This window comes from Gigantopelta aegis, chromosome 3 (assembly GCF_016097555.1).
Source record: "Gigantopelta aegis isolate Gae_Host chromosome 3, Gae_host_genome, whole genome shotgun sequence".
Taxonomy (NCBI): domain Eukaryota; kingdom Metazoa; phylum Mollusca; class Gastropoda; order Neomphalida; family Peltospiridae; genus Gigantopelta; species Gigantopelta aegis.
In genome coordinates, this window is record NC_054701.1 from 10,151,020 (window position 1) to 10,169,470 (window position 18,451).

Here is an 18,451-nt window from a genome sequence, read left to right on the forward strand (position 1 = left end):
TCCTGCTACCAGCTCCCACCACCAAGCATCAATATAACAAACCACAAATTGTGAACTACATTCGGTTAGGCTGGTTAGTACTTGGTTCGCCTCCTGCTACCAGCTCCCACCACCAAGCATCAATATAACAAACCACAAATTGTGAACTACATCCGGTTAGGCTGGTTAGTACTTGGTTCGCCTCCTGCTACCAGCTCCCACCACCAAGCATCAATATAACAAACCACAAATTGTGAACTACATCCGGTTAGGCTGGTTAGTACTTGGTTCGCCTCCTGCTACCAGCTCCCACCACCAAGCATCAATATAACAAACTACAAATTGTGAACTACATCCGGTTAGGCTGGTTAGTACTTGGTTCGCCTCCTGCTACCAGCTCCCACCACCAAGCATCAATATAACAAACCACAAATTGTGAACTACATCCGGTTAGGCTGGTTAGTACTTGGTTCGCCTCCTGCTACCAGCTCCAGAATTGTATTTAAACCTTACTGGAATTGAGGAGCATTTCTCGATAGTTTTTACTTCGTAATCTTAAAATGGAAAAAGGTAAATCGGTGCGTACTTGTGGCAATGTGCCCGTGTTTCATGGACGATTTGATGAAAATTGCATTGACCTGTTTAAACTATTTGTTTCTAATATTAATCAACAATTGTAATTTTTTATAATTTTAATACTTACTTGAAGTGGAGTTTTAGCTGAAAAAAAAAATACATTTAATAAAATTAAATAAAACAGATATTTGATAAATATGAAAGATAATTGATTCATGAATTATTATAATAGCAATTAATCTGTCTAGCGATAATATTAAATCCCCACTATAACCACGCATTATTCAACTTTACAAATAAAAAATAACAGCTATCAACACATACTGCTGATGGTTCAGATGTAAGATAACACTCACTGCCATGTTTAATGCATTTACAGTTGGATTGTACAAGTACATAGGTCACAAACAAAATCAATAAAAAGGACAGAAAAATCAGAACAGAAAGTTAAAATTGCTAGTCCTTGCTTATTGTTATACATGAATATAAACTTAAAGGGACTTTTAGCAATAAATGCTTCTAGTACTGATGTGTATTGGTTTGATAGTTTTAACACTTACTTGATGTGACTTTTGGAGCTGTAAAAAAAAGAAAAAAAAAGAAAGTGAAATAGGTTTTGGTAATTAATTATTCACTGTAGCCTACTAACAAGTTATTATAATATTAAGAAATCATTCAACAGAACGATAGCGATACAAAACAGCAAGGAAGAGGTATAAATTGACCGTCATTATTCTTATCCAATAATTTTAAATTTAGAAACATATTTTTAATAAAGTGCCTCAAACGTTTGTAATCATCGATTGTACCCTGTTAATACATATACTACTTCTTTCTTGAAGTGGAAATTTCAGCTGCAAGCGAGAGCGCGGGTAATACATGCATCCTGCATCCGTAAAATCAGTACGACTCACACACGACGCGAGTGTAATACTTTCTTTATTATCTATATTATTATTGTTGTTTTCTTTATGAAAAACAAGACCCAACTCAAATTGTTTCAGCCACAACTAGAAGGAGATGATGAAATGACACCATCTTTCAAAATGCACAGTCTGAGCTAGGACTGGAGAAGCAATGTCATGTTATGACGTCGCTGTCCAAAATTACGTCATTACACTTGCTATTACACATGTGCTTCGTATGATTATTATTAACTCGGTTATGTTGAACATATGGTAATAATATGATAATAATATCATTTTCTTAGCCACTTAACGCCATTTACTAATGCAAAACACACCTATAGTTTAAAAAATGTGTTTCAACTATCAACGATCTCCGTGCTATTTTTAATATAAAATGCCTCCCATCCTTCAAACATCAATTTAGCGAAAGGTTGCATCTATTTGTGGCTTACAAAACATAAAATGGGCAATAGAAATAGAAGCAAGTGTGATTAGGAAATAAAAATTAAAACAATTAAACAAAATGAAATTGGACATATAGACAGATTCTTTCTTTATGTCTCACCTTGAATGTTGTAGTCTAAATGTCTAAATATTTTAACACCCTTACCCCAACTCAACAAAACAAGAAAGAAAACAGTGAAGAAAACCAAAACAAACAAAAAAACATATATTAGAGAAAAGTAATCAGAACAGAAGGGTAATATTACTATTTGATTATTTTTACATAAGACGAAAAACTAAATAAAAATTCCAACAATAAATACTTCAACTGGTTGGACAATTTTAATACTTACGTTGTGTAGAACTTAGAGCTGTACAAGTAAAGAAATAAAATATAAAAGTTAAAATACTTACGGTAATTGAATATCAACTGTTCCCGATTTACAATTATTATAAATAAGTAGTTTGAAAATAATACCAACTGATTAATCACTTAAAAATATGTTGACAAAAACCAATTAGAACAATGAGGAACATTTAGTCTTACAGAAGTATTCAATATCAAAGGAATGTTTCTGTAATAGATGCTTGAAAACCTGTGTCCTTAAGTTGGACAGTTTGAATACTTACATAATGTCGATCCTGTAGCTGTAATAGAAAAATTAAAACATAAATTTAAAATGTATTAGTTAACTAAGGATTATAACTGATTTATAAATTATCAAAATTAATCTGAGCAAATCATTAATAAATAACTTAAAGCCCCAATATCACTTCCCAATCACTTTAACAATTGTGTGTGGTTCAACTATCATTGGACGCTGTCAGCTTCCTTGATGTAACATACTAACTGAACGACAAAACCTTATCCGTGATCAAGACCGTATTTCTGCACAATGCAGAGTCGAATAGACATTTGGCAAAATAGTGGTCGATTCCATGATGTTCTATCTAGTGCCTTGTTTATAGGACAGGTATTCCCGAAGAGCGCCTTTACTTGACTGCCAAACAGAAGACAGGCACTCCCAGACTAGTTTACTAAATCAAAGCTAGCACAATACAGAGCTCACTGGAATAAACAGCTGCAATGGCATGCACTCATAAATCCGTCAAAACTGTGATGATGCCAGGTGTTTGAGAAAGGCGAGTATATCCTGCCCCACCGGTGGCACCCGTCGCTAGTACCGCCATCACAGCTGACAAGCCCGTCACTTGATCTAAAACATGAGTACCGCCATCACAGCTGACAAGCCCGTCACTTCATCTAAAACGATGACAAAATAAATAGGCAAGAGTCTCACCAAAGCAAACTTGTACATTGTATGTTGGTCAACTATCTTTGGTGAAACTGGATTCAATTATGAATTGGTATTCCATGTTAATTGTGAGAATGTGGGTGTATTTATTGGCTGTACAAAGCAAACAAAGGGATATTTTTCCATGAAAATTGACGATAATATATAAATTACTACTAGTGCTTATGCGAGAATATAAAATGAAAATGTTTGAATAACAATCACTACTACAAGAAACTGTGTTCATTACTTGGACACTATCAATACTTACTTGTGGGTTGTGGAGAATTAAAACTAAATTTAAAATAAGTTAGCTAATTAAATATTAACTGTAACTGATTCATAGGTTGTTTCATTTAGTTAGTATGAAGATAATATTGATAAATTATATAAACGTTTGGTCGAAATAATGATGATCAGAATACAATGTAACGAGCTTCAATGACGAAGTCATCTTCATTAAATTTGTATTAAAAAAAACAATTAACTTAAATTTTCACAATAAATTATAAAAGCTTGTAAAACCTGTTTTCATTGGTTGGATAATTGTAATACTTACGTGAAGAGGACATTGTGGCTGTAATAATAAAAATTAATAACAATGAAAGTTAACATATATTAGTGAAAAACTGAGGATAATATTAATGGTTAACTTTAAGCCTCAGTAGCCAGGGGTCACTGGGGGAGCCACTCCTTAAAAACTACTTAATTAGGTATATTCTGTTATTATTATTTAATGTCCGCACCCCAATCCCTCCAAGTAATACCATCTGGTTACATTCATGCAGCTTTAACATAACATTTCGTCGTCATTTCTAATACTCAAGCAAGACCCTCATCCTCCAAGTATCGATATGGTTAAAACTTTATTTGTTTTCCTTTCACCCTTCAATCATCGATATGGTTAAATTTAAAACTACTTGTTTCTGTCCTATATGGCATAATAGGCTACACAAACTTTAAGTATGACGTGTTTAGAACAAACAAAATGCGATGATCATGTGTAAATATAAAATATACTTAATAGTAATACTGGAGATATAGACAAAAGAAGGGAAAAAACATCAAACCAGAAAGGTGAAATTACGACCTATTTAAAATTAAAATAACTTTCAGCTGTGCCTGAACCTTAATTGGATATAAGCACGAAAATATGTTGAAATGAAAATTAAATACTTACTTGAAGTGGAGCTTGTAGCTGTGAAAAATAAAATAAATAAAATAAAATAGCATTATAGTATTTAAATGTGGATATAGTTGATTCATGAATTATTATATTAATCTCTATAAGATAATACTAATGAATACGTTAAAGTCACACGGTCAACTGCCCTGAAGTAACAAAACAAAACAAAATTAATTGCCATTTTTAATGTACTGAATAACAAAGAAAGGCAAATATTTTAATAAATATATTTTTCATAACAATATTAAATCTTTAAACAGACTGTCAAAATGGACTTAAAATAGTCACACTGATAATTGTAATTGAAACAAAAGATAATGAAACTCAGATTGAATAATAGTTCAGATGCAACCCACCCTCAATCGCTATGTATGAAAAACTACATTTGTTTGTCACATAAATACACATAACAACAAAATCGAAGAATGGCGTGTTAGGAAAATACAATAAAACTTTTTTTTCTTTTTAAAAAAACAACCGCGTTATATATTACAAGTATACTCGACAGTTGACTAGGAGTTAAAAATAAGAAGACACAAATCAGGACAAAAGGCTGTAATTACCAGTAATCTTCAATTATTCTTTGCAAAGATATAAAATTAAACAAGCATGAACAACATGACTGCTTCTAGAACTAGTATCTATTGGCTGGACAATTTTAGTAAAAATTAAAATAAATATTAAAATAAGTTTGGGTAATAAAAAATTAACTGTAACAATTTAGTGTAATTTGATAGAATGAAAGTAGTATCGGTGAATATTTTAAACATAAGGTAGCAATAAAGTTCAAAACATTCAAATACTACTCACGTTGATTATGTTTAAAGAATTTAAAATTAAAGGACTTTTTTTTTTTTTTTTTTTTTTTTTTTTACAATAAATACTTGTAAATCATGTGTTTGTTGTTATGATTACTTGAAGAGGAGTATTTAGCTAAAAAATAAATAAAATTAATAAAATATAGTTAAAAATAGATGATTATTGGTAATTAATCAATCTCGGATAATATTAATAAAATGAAAAACTAATATGGCTTGATTTAACTACACAACTATAATACGATTACAGCTTTACAGATTTCAAATTAACAAGTTGTGTATTTTACTCACCTAGCAAGGTTTTTGGTGAGACATACAAATCTCGTTGTCGATTTTAATACAGTGTACAACTAAACATGTGACCCGCCACTGAGACTCAATATGGTGACAACTACACGTTTCTGACATAAAATAACACTCATGGCATGTAACAAGACAACAGAACTCGGTCATCTGTTCCAAATACTTACATATTAAAAAATCTACTAAATATTGAGACTATAAACACAAGTAATAACGATCAACACAGAAAGGTAGAATTACCAGTAGTCCTGGGCTGCGTTCAGCCACACCTAGCAGAAAAACGTCTACTAGACTGCTTTATGCGCTATATGGTAAACCAAATAGCCATGTTGGGAACCAATCAAATAGTTCGCGAACATTAGCGAAACGTTAGCTGGCTGAACTTGGAACTGCATTACATTTTTTAAAGCGAACGTTCGCCGCGGGCATTTTAATGTCTGTGCAATGGTATTCTAATATACAAACGTTTTCCAAAATATTTGACCAAAATAGCTAAAATGCTTGACTTTGTATTATTCTCAAATAAGATATTGAAATCATTAGTAGGCTTTTGGTTTCAAAAACAAAAGTATATCCTTATAACATTTAATGCATGAAACAAAATCCGTTTAATTCATTGATTGTTTTTATTAAACAGTTAACACGGTAACAAAACTGTGAACATATAATTATCAACGAAAAATTTAGAAAAATTACTGCTTGCCGATGTAATGAAATTTATTTTGTTTAATTCCAATAATGATACACACGTTAATTTTTTTAGAGCATAACTAATTTATTCCAGTGTGAAAAAGTTAACAATGTTTAACAGTTTAAGTGTGCAAATTGAAAAGTATGGCAGCTATTTTTGTTCGCTGTGAGTAACTTTTCATTGACGTTAGATCATTTCATTTAAACTTATTTTTGTGCTTATATCCAATTAAGGTTCAAGCACGCTGTCCTGGGCACACACATCAGCTATCTGGGCTGTCTGTTCAGGACATTGGGTTAGTTGTAAGTTGGTAAGTGGTTAGTGAGAGAGAAGAGAGTGTAGTGGCCTTACATCTACCCAATGAGTCCTTCAGAAATCGCTCTGGGTTGGAGCCGGTACCGGGCTGCGAACCCTGTACCTACCAGCCTGAAGTCCGATGGCTTAACCACTGCACCACCGAGGCCGCTTGACGTTAGTTAACGTTCGGTTTGCTCGTGGCCACCAGTCCGTGTTCTGTCTTAACGCTAACGACAAAGCGTTTCGCGAATGCCCACATTATGAAACGTAAGGCTTGATTATTCATATGCAAACATACAAAATTAAAAGAACTTTTACTATTAACCTGTGTAAACATGTTAACCATTGATTCACAATTTTAATACTTACTTGACGTTGATCTTGAGGCTGCAAAAGTAAAAACAATATTCCGAATAACAATTAAACAAGGGTTTTTTTTAAATATTTAGATGCTATATTATAAAATACATGCAGAGGGCTTCGTCATTGGCTGTTTTATATGTTTATGTGCATGTTTCCGGTAAATGGGTTCTAGGGGTTGTACTATACCAAATAAAATCGTATTTGGTTCAAAACATTTTCTTACACACCCACTGGTGAGAACATCATTCGTTATTTTTGATAACACATATTTGTTTACACATGTACGTGTGTTAACAATTTCAAGACATACAACTGGCAGCTCCCAGGGGATGACAAGGTCCCCAATGCCATAATGCAATGAAAAAAACAGCACGATCGAAATCGATTACAGTGACGTATAGATAACCCGACAATTGTTTGTGACGCGTAAGTTAGCTACAAGTGCAAAGGCTGTAAATAACTTTTAGTCGAAAAAGATATTAAAGTTTGCTTAAAACCTGGTTTTTGAGGATATGTAAGAAATAGAATAATACATTCGTGTCCGTTACATACCATTTATCTTACAACTCGTTGTTTAAAAACGTATCAAACTCACTTTCGCTCGTTAGATACATTTAAAACAACTCGTTGTAAGATAAATGGTATCTAACGGCCACTCGTGTGTTATTCTCTATATATCAACCAAACCATGACCCATAAATATCAGTACTGCAACCCCTCCCTCAAAGTATTAACTGAAGAAAGTGGAACGTTTCATGGCTCATTTTCGATATAACAGGATCTTTTTACAACAATCCCAGTTACACACCAACTTGTAGTACTTAGTTTTACAGGTACGTTTATACATTTTTCAGGTAAAAGGCTACTTGATACAGTCCTAAAGGATGAAATTAAATTGCATACATGTATTGCCTAGATGAAACTAATTTATTTTACAACACTGTTACATTTATCACCAATGGCAGGACTTGTGGTAATAACTGCTCTATCAAAAGTTCATTGCACCTTGAACTTTGACCCAGCCGAACTTTGACCCCGCCGGGTGTTATTTGGTTTAGTACTACCTAGAGCGGAGAATGACCCATATACAGACCATCGATTAACAGGGCCCCCAGGAGAGGCACAATGAGAAGTGTCCACGTCATCTAGATAGCCTGTTGGAAGACCTGAAATGTGAACAAAAACACTGAAATAGAGAGTTGCACAATAAAATTTAATAACCACACCATTTTACATACACGTTCACAAACCCTGATTCACTAAATTCGGCAGCTAATAAAGTGAGAACAAACTGACAAAATTATTTCAAATACTGATATTTATTACCTTTTAGATAAATTGCATGCGTTTTGTTTGGTCAATAGCCAATGCATCGCCGTGTCATTTGCGGGAAAATACAGGATTTGCGGGAAAATACAGAATTTTCTGGGGTGTACGAAATGTCACGTGACTTGCTCGACTGGTTGTACGAAAATACAAACTGCGTATGAGAGCGACGAAATTTTTCCCAACACGCCTCACTGATTAAATTTCTTAAAAGTCTTGAATTCATTATGAATGGGAATACCACAATTCCGTAAATTTTATTTTTACTGTTTATTTGAAGATTTCTTGAGCACGTTTGGCAAAAAAAATGTGCTAGATTGTAGTTTTTCGTGCATTAATAGCTAATGCTAGAATATAGCAGTGCGTAATCGGTTACCGTGTTAGAACTTGGGCTAATTATCACGAACATATTTGAAGTAACGACTTTACCTGCTTTTTTTTACATGTTCTACAAGTTAGTTCAACACGACAAATATTTTTGTTAGGCTGCGGGTGTTCCATTTTGTTTTTCCCGATACGATTACAACATAATCATAAACGTTTAAAAACGCAAGATAATAAGGCGTTAAGAGTTGTCTCCTTTTGCGAAACACAGGGTTCGAAATGATTTCAGGGTGAAACCACCCTGAATCCTTGTTGACACTCTTAATACCCAAACAGCTAACAAAACAGCAGTAATACCTCGCATAGTTATTTGTTAACAAAAAAATCCAATATATTTTTAGGAATTTGATGTTATTTTATGTTATTAAACTCAAACTCAAAATGTCTGTGTACTCTATTTAAAAGTTTGACTGTTAGTGTAATTTTAGTTTAATTATAAAACAAAGATGTTATAAAATCAAATAAATTCGTTACGCCTCGGGAAATACAGATTTTGGAGGAGCGTATAATCCCGTACGCCTATTAAAAACCGCGCAACTAATATATATATATAACTAAATTTGCGACAGTAAAACCACCGATATACGTCCGCAAATCGGAAAACAGTAGGGTTATTCCCTAATTTTAATTTAATTAATATATATATATATATATATATATATATAGACGCAGACAGACACACGGTGACACGCACGCCACACACAAACACACTGGTTACTGTCTTAAGATCGGCTCTATCCTACGAAGGTTACAATACCGCGAGGTTGTAACCAGTTATTTTATTTATCTTGCAATCCACACAACACGAAAAATTAATTAAACGAACTGTTTTATTTTACAACTTTACCGTTTTCCACAATAGTATGTCCACTCGTGTTGAATGTCTGATTCCCTACAACATCTATACACCAAAACATATATTATTTCATTTTGCCCGAATTTGATGATTTTCTCCAGCATTTACGCTTATGAACATGTATCAACCACCGTGCACAAAAGGTTTCTTATTTCCTTATTTGTTTGGTACAGACAGCATCACACTGTATTAATAAAATACAGATTCTATGGGGCCGATCGTTTAAAACTACATTCCCTGGAATATTTTTATAATTTAAGCATATAGAACAGAAAATCCAATTACGTTTGGTGCATATATGACGCCGCACTCCGCATTGGTTTCACTACGCTGGCTTATCCAGGTAAAAAACAAAGCCATGATTTTGAAAGTGGAACACTTTTGACGGGCTCGTACCGATCTCGGTTTTCATTGGCTTATCACAAGTATAGAATTCCCCAACAAGAGATCACGTGAGATTTCGCAATTTTTGAACAAATTTAACTGTCTTGATTGAGGGGTCGTCTTATATCTCCTAAATAATATTTATATCCATAGAGGTATGGTACAACGCCTTTCCAGGGGTCTGTGAGTGGGGGATTTGCCTTGAAATTTTGACAGTGGCCAGCTGTTGGCATACGCGTTACATGTAAGGGGGTGTTACTAATTACGTAACGCTCTAGGGGTAGAGGAAGAGGGTACTGTGTTCGATTTATGTAACATTTTTCAAGACTATATGTTATTTTTATTCATTACTTAGACCTAAAAAGGTGTTTTCTGGAAATGCGCGGTCAGTCTAGGATCGATCCCCATCGGCGGGTATGCAAAAAGACCATGGTGTGTAATATCCTGTCTGTGGGATGGTACATATAAACAATCCCTTGCTGAACAAAAAAAAATGTAGCGGGTTTCCAAGGTGCGTGTGCAGGGATTTCAGCGGGGTTGGGGTTATAGACTGTGTTAAGCGAAATTTATATGGGGCCATGCTCCCCAAAAAAATACGTTTCGATTTTTTTTTACGCTTGGGCAAGTAAGGGTTTCGACCTCCAATACCCTCCCCCTGCACATGCACCCGATTCCTCTCTAAGATTATATGTCAAAATTACCAAATGTTAGACATCCAACAGCAGATGGAAGGAAGGATAGGATATGTTTTATTTAACGACGCACTCAACACATTTTATTTACGGTTGTATGGGGTCGGATGATTATTAAATCAATATGCTTTATCTTTGATGTCGTTAAACACACACCCCATCCAACTTTACCCTTTCCAAACGAAATAATATTTATTTGAATTTGTCGATTAAAATTAATGTAAAATTAAGAAGTGAAAACGTTCATTGTCTACTTTAGTATATTTTATTTTAAAAATATATACATGATTAATGTGTTACTAGTATACAAACTAAACTTTGAAAGTTCTACTAACACTTTATAAAATATCAATTCTGAAATAGGAAGGTACGACTGTCGATAACACGTTGTCAAGATCAAACCGGTTTTAACTACAGCGCAAGATTTCTCTTTTAATGTTTTGAGACGAACCCTACAATTTGAAATCTGCAAACGCACATGTTAACTGAAACTGACAACAGGCTGTCGTTTCTTTGCCGAGCTATGGCGCATAGGCGACGAATCAAGCGTATACGTTTGACGATATCCGTTCATAGCGAACACACACGACTTTTTTAAAAGTGCATTTGAGCTTGTATTTAACATTTGTACATGATGTTATAATATCATGGTAACCAGATAATGTAACTTTAAGCGCGAGTGGAGTTCTAAGGTAGACGAAAGTCACTTTTCGCATCCTTATTTTGGCTTCGTACACAGTAAATACAACATATCCAACGGTAATTTTTTTATATGATATATTTGACAAAAGGTACTTTTTATTTCTTTCATCTTTTGAAACTTAAAATTAATATTTTGTCCAGAATTATGAAAAATAACAACATGTCAACCTGTAAATAACGTCCGCTTGTTATAGAAATTTGACAGGGGTCAAGGTTAGTAGACCAGTTTTTATTTTAATGTGGCGAAGCATTGTAATAAGGTATCACTACACAGATCACTTCCGGATGAGAGTTGATTGATGACGGTCCACAGTTCCTAATTGTGACACATGTTATGGTTCACATATATTCACTTCTAGGAAATGGTGAAGAATTAAAACAATATGTATGTTTAATGGTAAGCCTTCTGGCTGTATTTTGCCCATGTTATTTTGTAATATTGTGCATCGACCTTTTGGGACATGGGTATATAGCGCAAGTGACAGCCGGAGTGAATCGGTTAATGAACCACCTGTTCAGACCGGTACTACTGCCAGATGCGGTCATATAGCAAAAAACCTGAGACGGAAATGTTCTCAATTTTGGAGTGAAAATAAATGCTTATATAATGTATGTTCGCAATGGTGTATGTTGTTAGTGCCAACGAGAACCCGTTTTATGGGCAATCTTCGCTTGAATTTGGGCAGTTTAACATGGGTTTCAATGGCAGCTGACATTTGTGTAGTGAGACCTAATATAGCTAATTTTGAATTTGAATGACGTCAGTATTCCAATGACGTCACTTTGAATCGCCTTACAATAACATAACCATACACTGGGTACATGACGTTTCCGTTTTAAGAATGCTGGAAAAATTCCAATGCAAACTTGCTATTGAAAATGTTTTGTTTGAATATTACTAATGCATCGGAATGTGTTTGAAGAAAATCTTGTGATTAAAAAATTGTACCTTTTACGAAATATGGCTTTCAGGTGAAATTACGGTGAGATATGTTATAAGAATAAGAATAAGAATAATTTATTTGCATAACACCCGAATATGGGCAGAGCAAAAATAACAATATAATATACATTTATCTGCAGTAACAGTAACATAAATATACATTAATTACATGAACAAACATCTGAATCAACAAATACATATGTAATTTAAGCCTTAATTAATATTTAGGTAAAAGCAAATATTGTCAGAAGTGCAGAGCCATAAAAAAAAACCCATCAACTATGGCGTTCGTGAATTATTTTTCACGAATCCACACACACCCCGCACATTCTCCATCAGCCTATACAGACGTGAAATGCAAACAATCTGAAATCACTTCCAACTCATATGCTTTCACGCAACTTAAAGCATCTCTTTACAAAATTGCAAATGATAGGGCATAATTCCGGAATATTGTTGCGTGTAAGAAATAAGAATTTTTCATTATTAGTCAAAAAAGAAAAATGTGATTCTTGTTTTATTATTTTATGATGTAAATCATTTCTAAAAGCATTATATATAGGGCACGTCATAATGAAATGATATTCGTCTTCAACTTCTAGGGGACAGTTGGGACAATATCTCTCATTCGCAGGGACAGGTGGTTTCTTGTATCTTCCCTTTTCAATCATAAGTGAATGTGAACTTAAACGAAGCCTACTAAAAGCTTTTCTGCTTTCATAGTCTTTGGTATGTAATAAATAGGACTCAACTGAACTCGAAATTTGTTTGAATGACATATATGTGCGCATTTTATTACCATATTTGTTAGAATTTTTGTTTGATGTTAGCTGTGTTGTAATATACTGCAAAAAGTACTGCTCGCATTTAATTACGATTTCACCTAAAGTGCATGCAGTCGGTAATTCTGGAGTTGAAGATAGATGCGTAGGAATTCCAATTAGCTTTGCAGCATTAATAAGTTTAGCTACCCTCGACGGTTTGTTATTCTGAGCTGACTTTGAGCTATCAATAAACGCAGCAGTTAACAGTGGGTTGTTTGAAGTCTGGATATGTAATACATATTTAAAGGCATTAATAATTATATCATACGTCAGTGGCAATCTTCCTAATTCTGCTAATGCTGCAGCATTACTGGTATATTTATTGACCCCCAAAACCCATTTACAGAATTTTATGTGTACTTTTTCTACATCAAGAGTAAAATAATTTGTGTTACAAACTTGTGGTCCCCAAATTTCACTCCCATATAACAACACTGGTTTAATTAATGTATTGAATAGTTTAATGCAAATATTGATAGGTGGATTGTGTTTGAGAATTGATTTTAATAAGTGATTTAAAGATTTAAGTCCTTTGTTTTTTAAACACTTTACACCAATGTTGAATTTACCATGGCTGTCTATAGTGATACCCAAATATGTGTAGTCATTAGATATGTTAATTTTGGAGGACCCTATGGTAAAGTTAAGATGATCTGTGTTCATTTTACGCTTATTGAAGACAATAATGTTAGATTTTTATATTTATTGTGTACGAACCCAAAACAAGGGTGCAAAAACTGACTGTCGTCGACCTTATTGTCCAGACGCGGATCGGGGGGGGGGGGGGGGGGGGGGGGGGGGGGTCTGGACCCACCTGCTCGTGACACAAAATTAATTTCATTAAAAAGAATAAAGAAAACAAACAGTTATGTTCGATCCTGAGACATTTCAGACATGGCCTGGGTGTTTGAACAAGCAGGATTTTGATAACGGGAATATATACTCGTTTAATCGAAAACCGTAAGACTAAGAGGAAATGGCTGGTGCGCATGCTAATTCATGTCAGGCTATCAATTTAATTAACGACATTAATGTTTACCTTGTTCAATTTAGAAATAAAATGTATAAAAAGGTAAGTACATACTCGCATGTAATCCCATTTCCATCAACAATTATAACAGGTGGTAAGAAAACGTCATTTTAAAAGCATTATCGAAAACCGTACTATGACGTTATCAACGTAATGGCAACAACATAAAATCGGCTTTTCCCGCGAAAACAGTCACGTGTTCTAAAAGCGGCTATCCGGAAATGATCCGTCATTACTCATTTGGCAGTGCTAGCAGACGTGTTTGGTTGTGTGGATTCCGTCGTGCACCTGTTGCTGTTTAGGGATGCATTTGCATTGCATTCATTAAGATTCCAGGGTGCAAATTAACTGTAATAATACATTTCACTGTGCATAAAACGTATTCTTACTTTTTCCCCCGCATTTTTAAGTAAATTTGTTTTAAGTGTACTTCCTTAACAAGAAGTTCTTGTCGTATCAACGATCGAACATGCACAGACATTACAAAATACCCGGAAGTAAAATAATATGGTTTTCGATTTCGTACGGTTTTCGACAATTTACATCTAAAGCCATCTTCAAATATTAAAATTTCCTATCGGGGGAGGAGGGCCTTCAAAGGCTCAAGACTGGACCCCCCCCCCTGCTAAAATTCCTGGATTCCCCCCCCCCCCCCTCCCCCGCTGTCCGAACCAAAATGTTAAAGTGCTGTTCCAGATGTATGATGTATCGAGCTATATCAATCAAGATATTATTTAATATGATTAGAAAATTAAAAGAAAAAATGTAAAAAAATTTATATACCGGTATATTTTCCATTTAAAAATATTCCCCTGAAAAACAGAACCAGCTGAATACGTTTCGGGAATTTCCGTAAGATTTGATCCGTGACGTCACGAAGGGAACTTCTTTCGATAGTCAGCACCATTGTTCATTGCTTCTTTTGTGTTTATTATGGTTAAACGGCATGTTGTTAGCGGCTGTAGCAATACAAAAGCCGATAAATTTAGTCTTCACGCATTTCCTAGTAATGTTGCTGTGAGAAATCTGTGTGTGAATTTGATTAAAATAACGTGAAAATAATGGACAGGAAGAAAATGCTGGAGACCGTTGTGACTGCAGGCACTTTAGTTTCGATTCGTCCGAACTGGCTTGTCGGCTTAAGCGAGATATGGGAATACCATGTGTTATGGCTTTTAAAAAAAGATGCCATACCAACAATTTTTCTGCGACACAAAACAAATGACAACAAGCCGACGCCATCCACACCGAAACGACCTTGGGGTGCATATATCGTCAATGTCCGAAATTGCGTTATGCTTTCAACTCCGGTCAGTTTGTTTTTCATGCACGGTTCGTGCAATCATCGAGATCCGATTTGTTGTCGTTTGCATCTCGTTCATTTGTGAGATTTTTCTTTACAGTTCGAGAACAATAAAGTACAAACAAGTAAGTATCTATAGCCTAGTCCGTCCCATCCTACAAAAATGTAGGGGTTTTTTTGTAAGAAAGAAAGAAAAAAAGTAGAAGCTAATTTTGTATGCATCTTAGAAAACAATCGGCTAAGAAATAAATGACTTGTAAATTCCATAGTATGACAAAAAGGCGTTCCCTGTAAAACAGACTATAAATACATTAAATTAATTTTACTATATCTTCCCACAGAGAAAACCTTTTTTCATACTATGGAATGTGCTATAAGTTATTTTTTTTTACGTCAAACTAAACTGAAATTATTCACACAAAAAAACATCTTCATGGATGGATGGGACGGACTAAAAGTCGTTTTTGTTTATTTCTTAAAATTAAAATAAGTTATTTATTTCTGAGCAGACTGTTTTCATAAATGCATAAAAAAAATAGTATTATTTTGTTATTTCCAAAACACTTTTACTCTTTTTTTTACGTCAAACTAAACTAAAATTGTTCATTAAAAAACCCATCTTCATAGAGGGATGGGACGGACTAAAAGTCGTTTTTGTTTATTTCTTAAAATTACCGATATCGGGTCCACTTGACTCGTAGAATTCAAGAGTTATTTATCGTCTTTTCTACTACATCACAAGTATTAGAACATACAGTGTAGCAAAATAATTCGCACGAAAAGCTAAAGAACAAAACAAGAATAAAAGTTGTAAATTAGTGGTAAGCTGTCTCCACGACCATTTTCATCGTAATCTGTCAGGCCGGTGGTTCGTCGGAAGATGTTCCAGGTTCAAAACTGATAAGGCAAACTGATAAGGCATTATTTGTTGTGTTAGTCCAGTCATCATTACCACACTTCATCATCGAAAGAAGAATCGCTGTCGGTCCCACTCTCGCTTGCGCTGGAAGTCATCTCGTGGTAGGTTTCTGTCAAGCGCGTTCCCTTCGTGACGTCATGGCTATTTACAGGCAAATGTTTTTACCGAGAATTTTACTCGGTCGTTTCCGGCAGTGTTCTACGGGGGTGATGTTTTAATACTTTTATGGGGCATTTTCGTAATTATTGATTTACATATCGGTGTAAAATATTATTGCAATGAATTAAGAAAGCATTTAATTGTGGAATTTGAAATTTTAGTGTATGGTCTGGCACAGCACTTTAACAACTACGAAAAAGTACTCTCCTACCTTTAATTACCGTTACATTTCCCCCAAATTTTGTCCACACACAAGTTGTGAAAAAACCATTACAGTGACACAGATTCCACATATGAGACTGTAATGATGTCGCCAGTATCGACTTTGCTGAGATAGCATAGGGCAACATACATGCAGTTTTCTACCGCCTGCCATTTTTTTTATTTTTATGGAATACTCTTCGTGAGGGGTGAAAGCTTCCAAAGTATGTAATATAATTAATATAAAATCAATGATCTCTAGTGGTATCATTAAAAAATATTTTTAAAAAAATCAATATGACGTCATCACGTTTGTTTTTATATCATAACCTGTTATGACGTTGTTAGATTAAGTCATATCCTTTCACCCCTCTTGGAGAATATTCCATAAAAAAAAGTCAAAATGGCAGCCGGCACAAAAGTACATGCTTTTTGCCCTATGCGATAGGTGACATGGTTATCATCTAGTATGTGGAATCTGTGTCACTGTAATGTGGGTTTTTTTTCAAGATTTCTATCTGGACAAAATTTGGGTACAATCTAACGAAAAATAAAGGTAGGAGAGCAACTTTTTGTAGTTAACATTTTGGTTCGGACTTTTTTTGCTTTTCTTTTTTTAAGATTGTGGTGAACGAACTTTCAAAAGTGGTTTTCGGGTCATGCTCTCTCGGAAAATATATTTTTAAAAACGAAATATCGCTTGCACGCGCGCCTGTCATTTATTGTTACTGCAGATAAATGTATGTTATATAGTTATTTTTGCTCTGCCCATATGCGGGTGTTATGCAAATAAATTATTCTTATTCTTGTTCTTATTCTTATTTCAGGGGTGGGGATGCCCCCATACACCCAATTAGCTACGGGACAACATACAGATAGTCCTACCTGATATATGTGGTTGGTATGAATAAGAACCTAGACTTTCTTCTGCATTTTCCAAAATCAACTTTGTTAAAGAATAAAGTGGAGACAAGACTGGCGGAAAACGAATAGCCTATCTAACGATATTACGTCATTTGAAAGATTGTGTGACGTCAGAGTCACTGGTACCCCGGCCCCCTTCCTGCATCACTGGGCTATGTCTCATTTCAGCCAGTGCACCACGACTGGTATATCAAAGGTCGTGGTATGTGCTATACTGTTTGTCTGTGCATTTAAAAGACCTCTTGCTACTAATGGAAAAAATGTAGCGGGTTTCCTGTCTAAGACTATATGTCAGAATGATTAATAAATTAATGTGCTCTAGTGGTGTCGTTAAACAAAACAAACTAAATTTAACCCTCCCTGCAAAAGTGCCTGTATTTCCAGGCTGTATACCGATTTGTTGGGTCATTTAGTAGATAATTCGAATCTGTAAACATTTCCTTTCTTATAAATGCGTGTAGGCCCTATTGGTCCAAATGATATCGTGTGACTTAAAAAAAAATCCGACGTTGAATCTCAATGTTGCACTACTTTTGGTAATAGGCCTACTTAGAAACCAAACTAAATCATTTTAGTTTTCTTTACTTAAAATTAATAAAATAACTGTTTATGTTGTTTGTTAATGTTGAATAAGTAGGTCTAAATATGATTAATTGTTTATAATTGTTTATGAAAGAATGTGAGAAATCCCATATTCGCCTACTAAAGGGGAAAAGCCGAATCGCAGGATGTCTAGTCCATATTTCTGTTTTAATTTCCTAAAGAAAGAGTTGATTGTTTTCTCATAGTATTTATTTAAGAATTGAACGTTATATTTTTGACGTTCATGCGATGATAAACACCAAAACCGTTCGAATGGCGTAGCGCGAAGTGTGTAAAACGGTTTTGGTGTTTATCATTGCATGAACGTCAAAAATATAACGTCCAATTCTTATAATTCTAAA

General features: G+C 34.5%; 1 protein-coding gene across 9 annotated transcripts in view; it reads right to left on the reverse strand.

Moving 5' to 3' along the window:
* The window catches only part of LOC121367498, a 29,373-nt gene extending 11,779 nt beyond the window's left edge, over nucleotides 1-17,594 (reverse strand). For 4 of the 9 annotated variants that reach the window (XM_041491708.1, XM_041491709.1, XM_041491707.1 and 1 more), the window contains exons 1-9: nucleotides 17,469-17,594; nucleotides 7,954-8,026; nucleotides 6,867-6,884; nucleotides 4,383-4,400; nucleotides 3,762-3,779; nucleotides 2,538-2,555; nucleotides 2,261-2,278; nucleotides 1,116-1,133; nucleotides 683-699 (exon numbers count right to left, since the gene is read on the reverse strand). In XM_041491708.1, coding sequence (XP_041347642.1) covers nucleotides 683-699; nucleotides 1,116-1,133; nucleotides 2,261-2,278; nucleotides 2,538-2,555; nucleotides 3,762-3,779; nucleotides 4,383-4,400; nucleotides 6,867-6,884; nucleotides 7,954-8,005 — 177 coding nt within the window. In that variant the 5' untranslated portion in view covers nucleotides 8,006-8,026; nucleotides 17,469-17,594. Of the gene's footprint in view, nucleotides 1-682; nucleotides 700-1,115; nucleotides 1,134-2,260; nucleotides 2,279-2,537; nucleotides 2,556-3,761; nucleotides 3,780-4,382; nucleotides 4,401-6,866; nucleotides 6,885-7,953; nucleotides 8,027-14,055; nucleotides 14,144-17,468 lie in introns of those variants that run through there. The other 5 variants (XM_041491703.1, XM_041491704.1, XM_041491700.1 and 2 more) reach the window with 3 other exon arrangements.
* Between the last annotated feature and the right edge of the window lie 857 nt (nucleotides 17,595-18,451).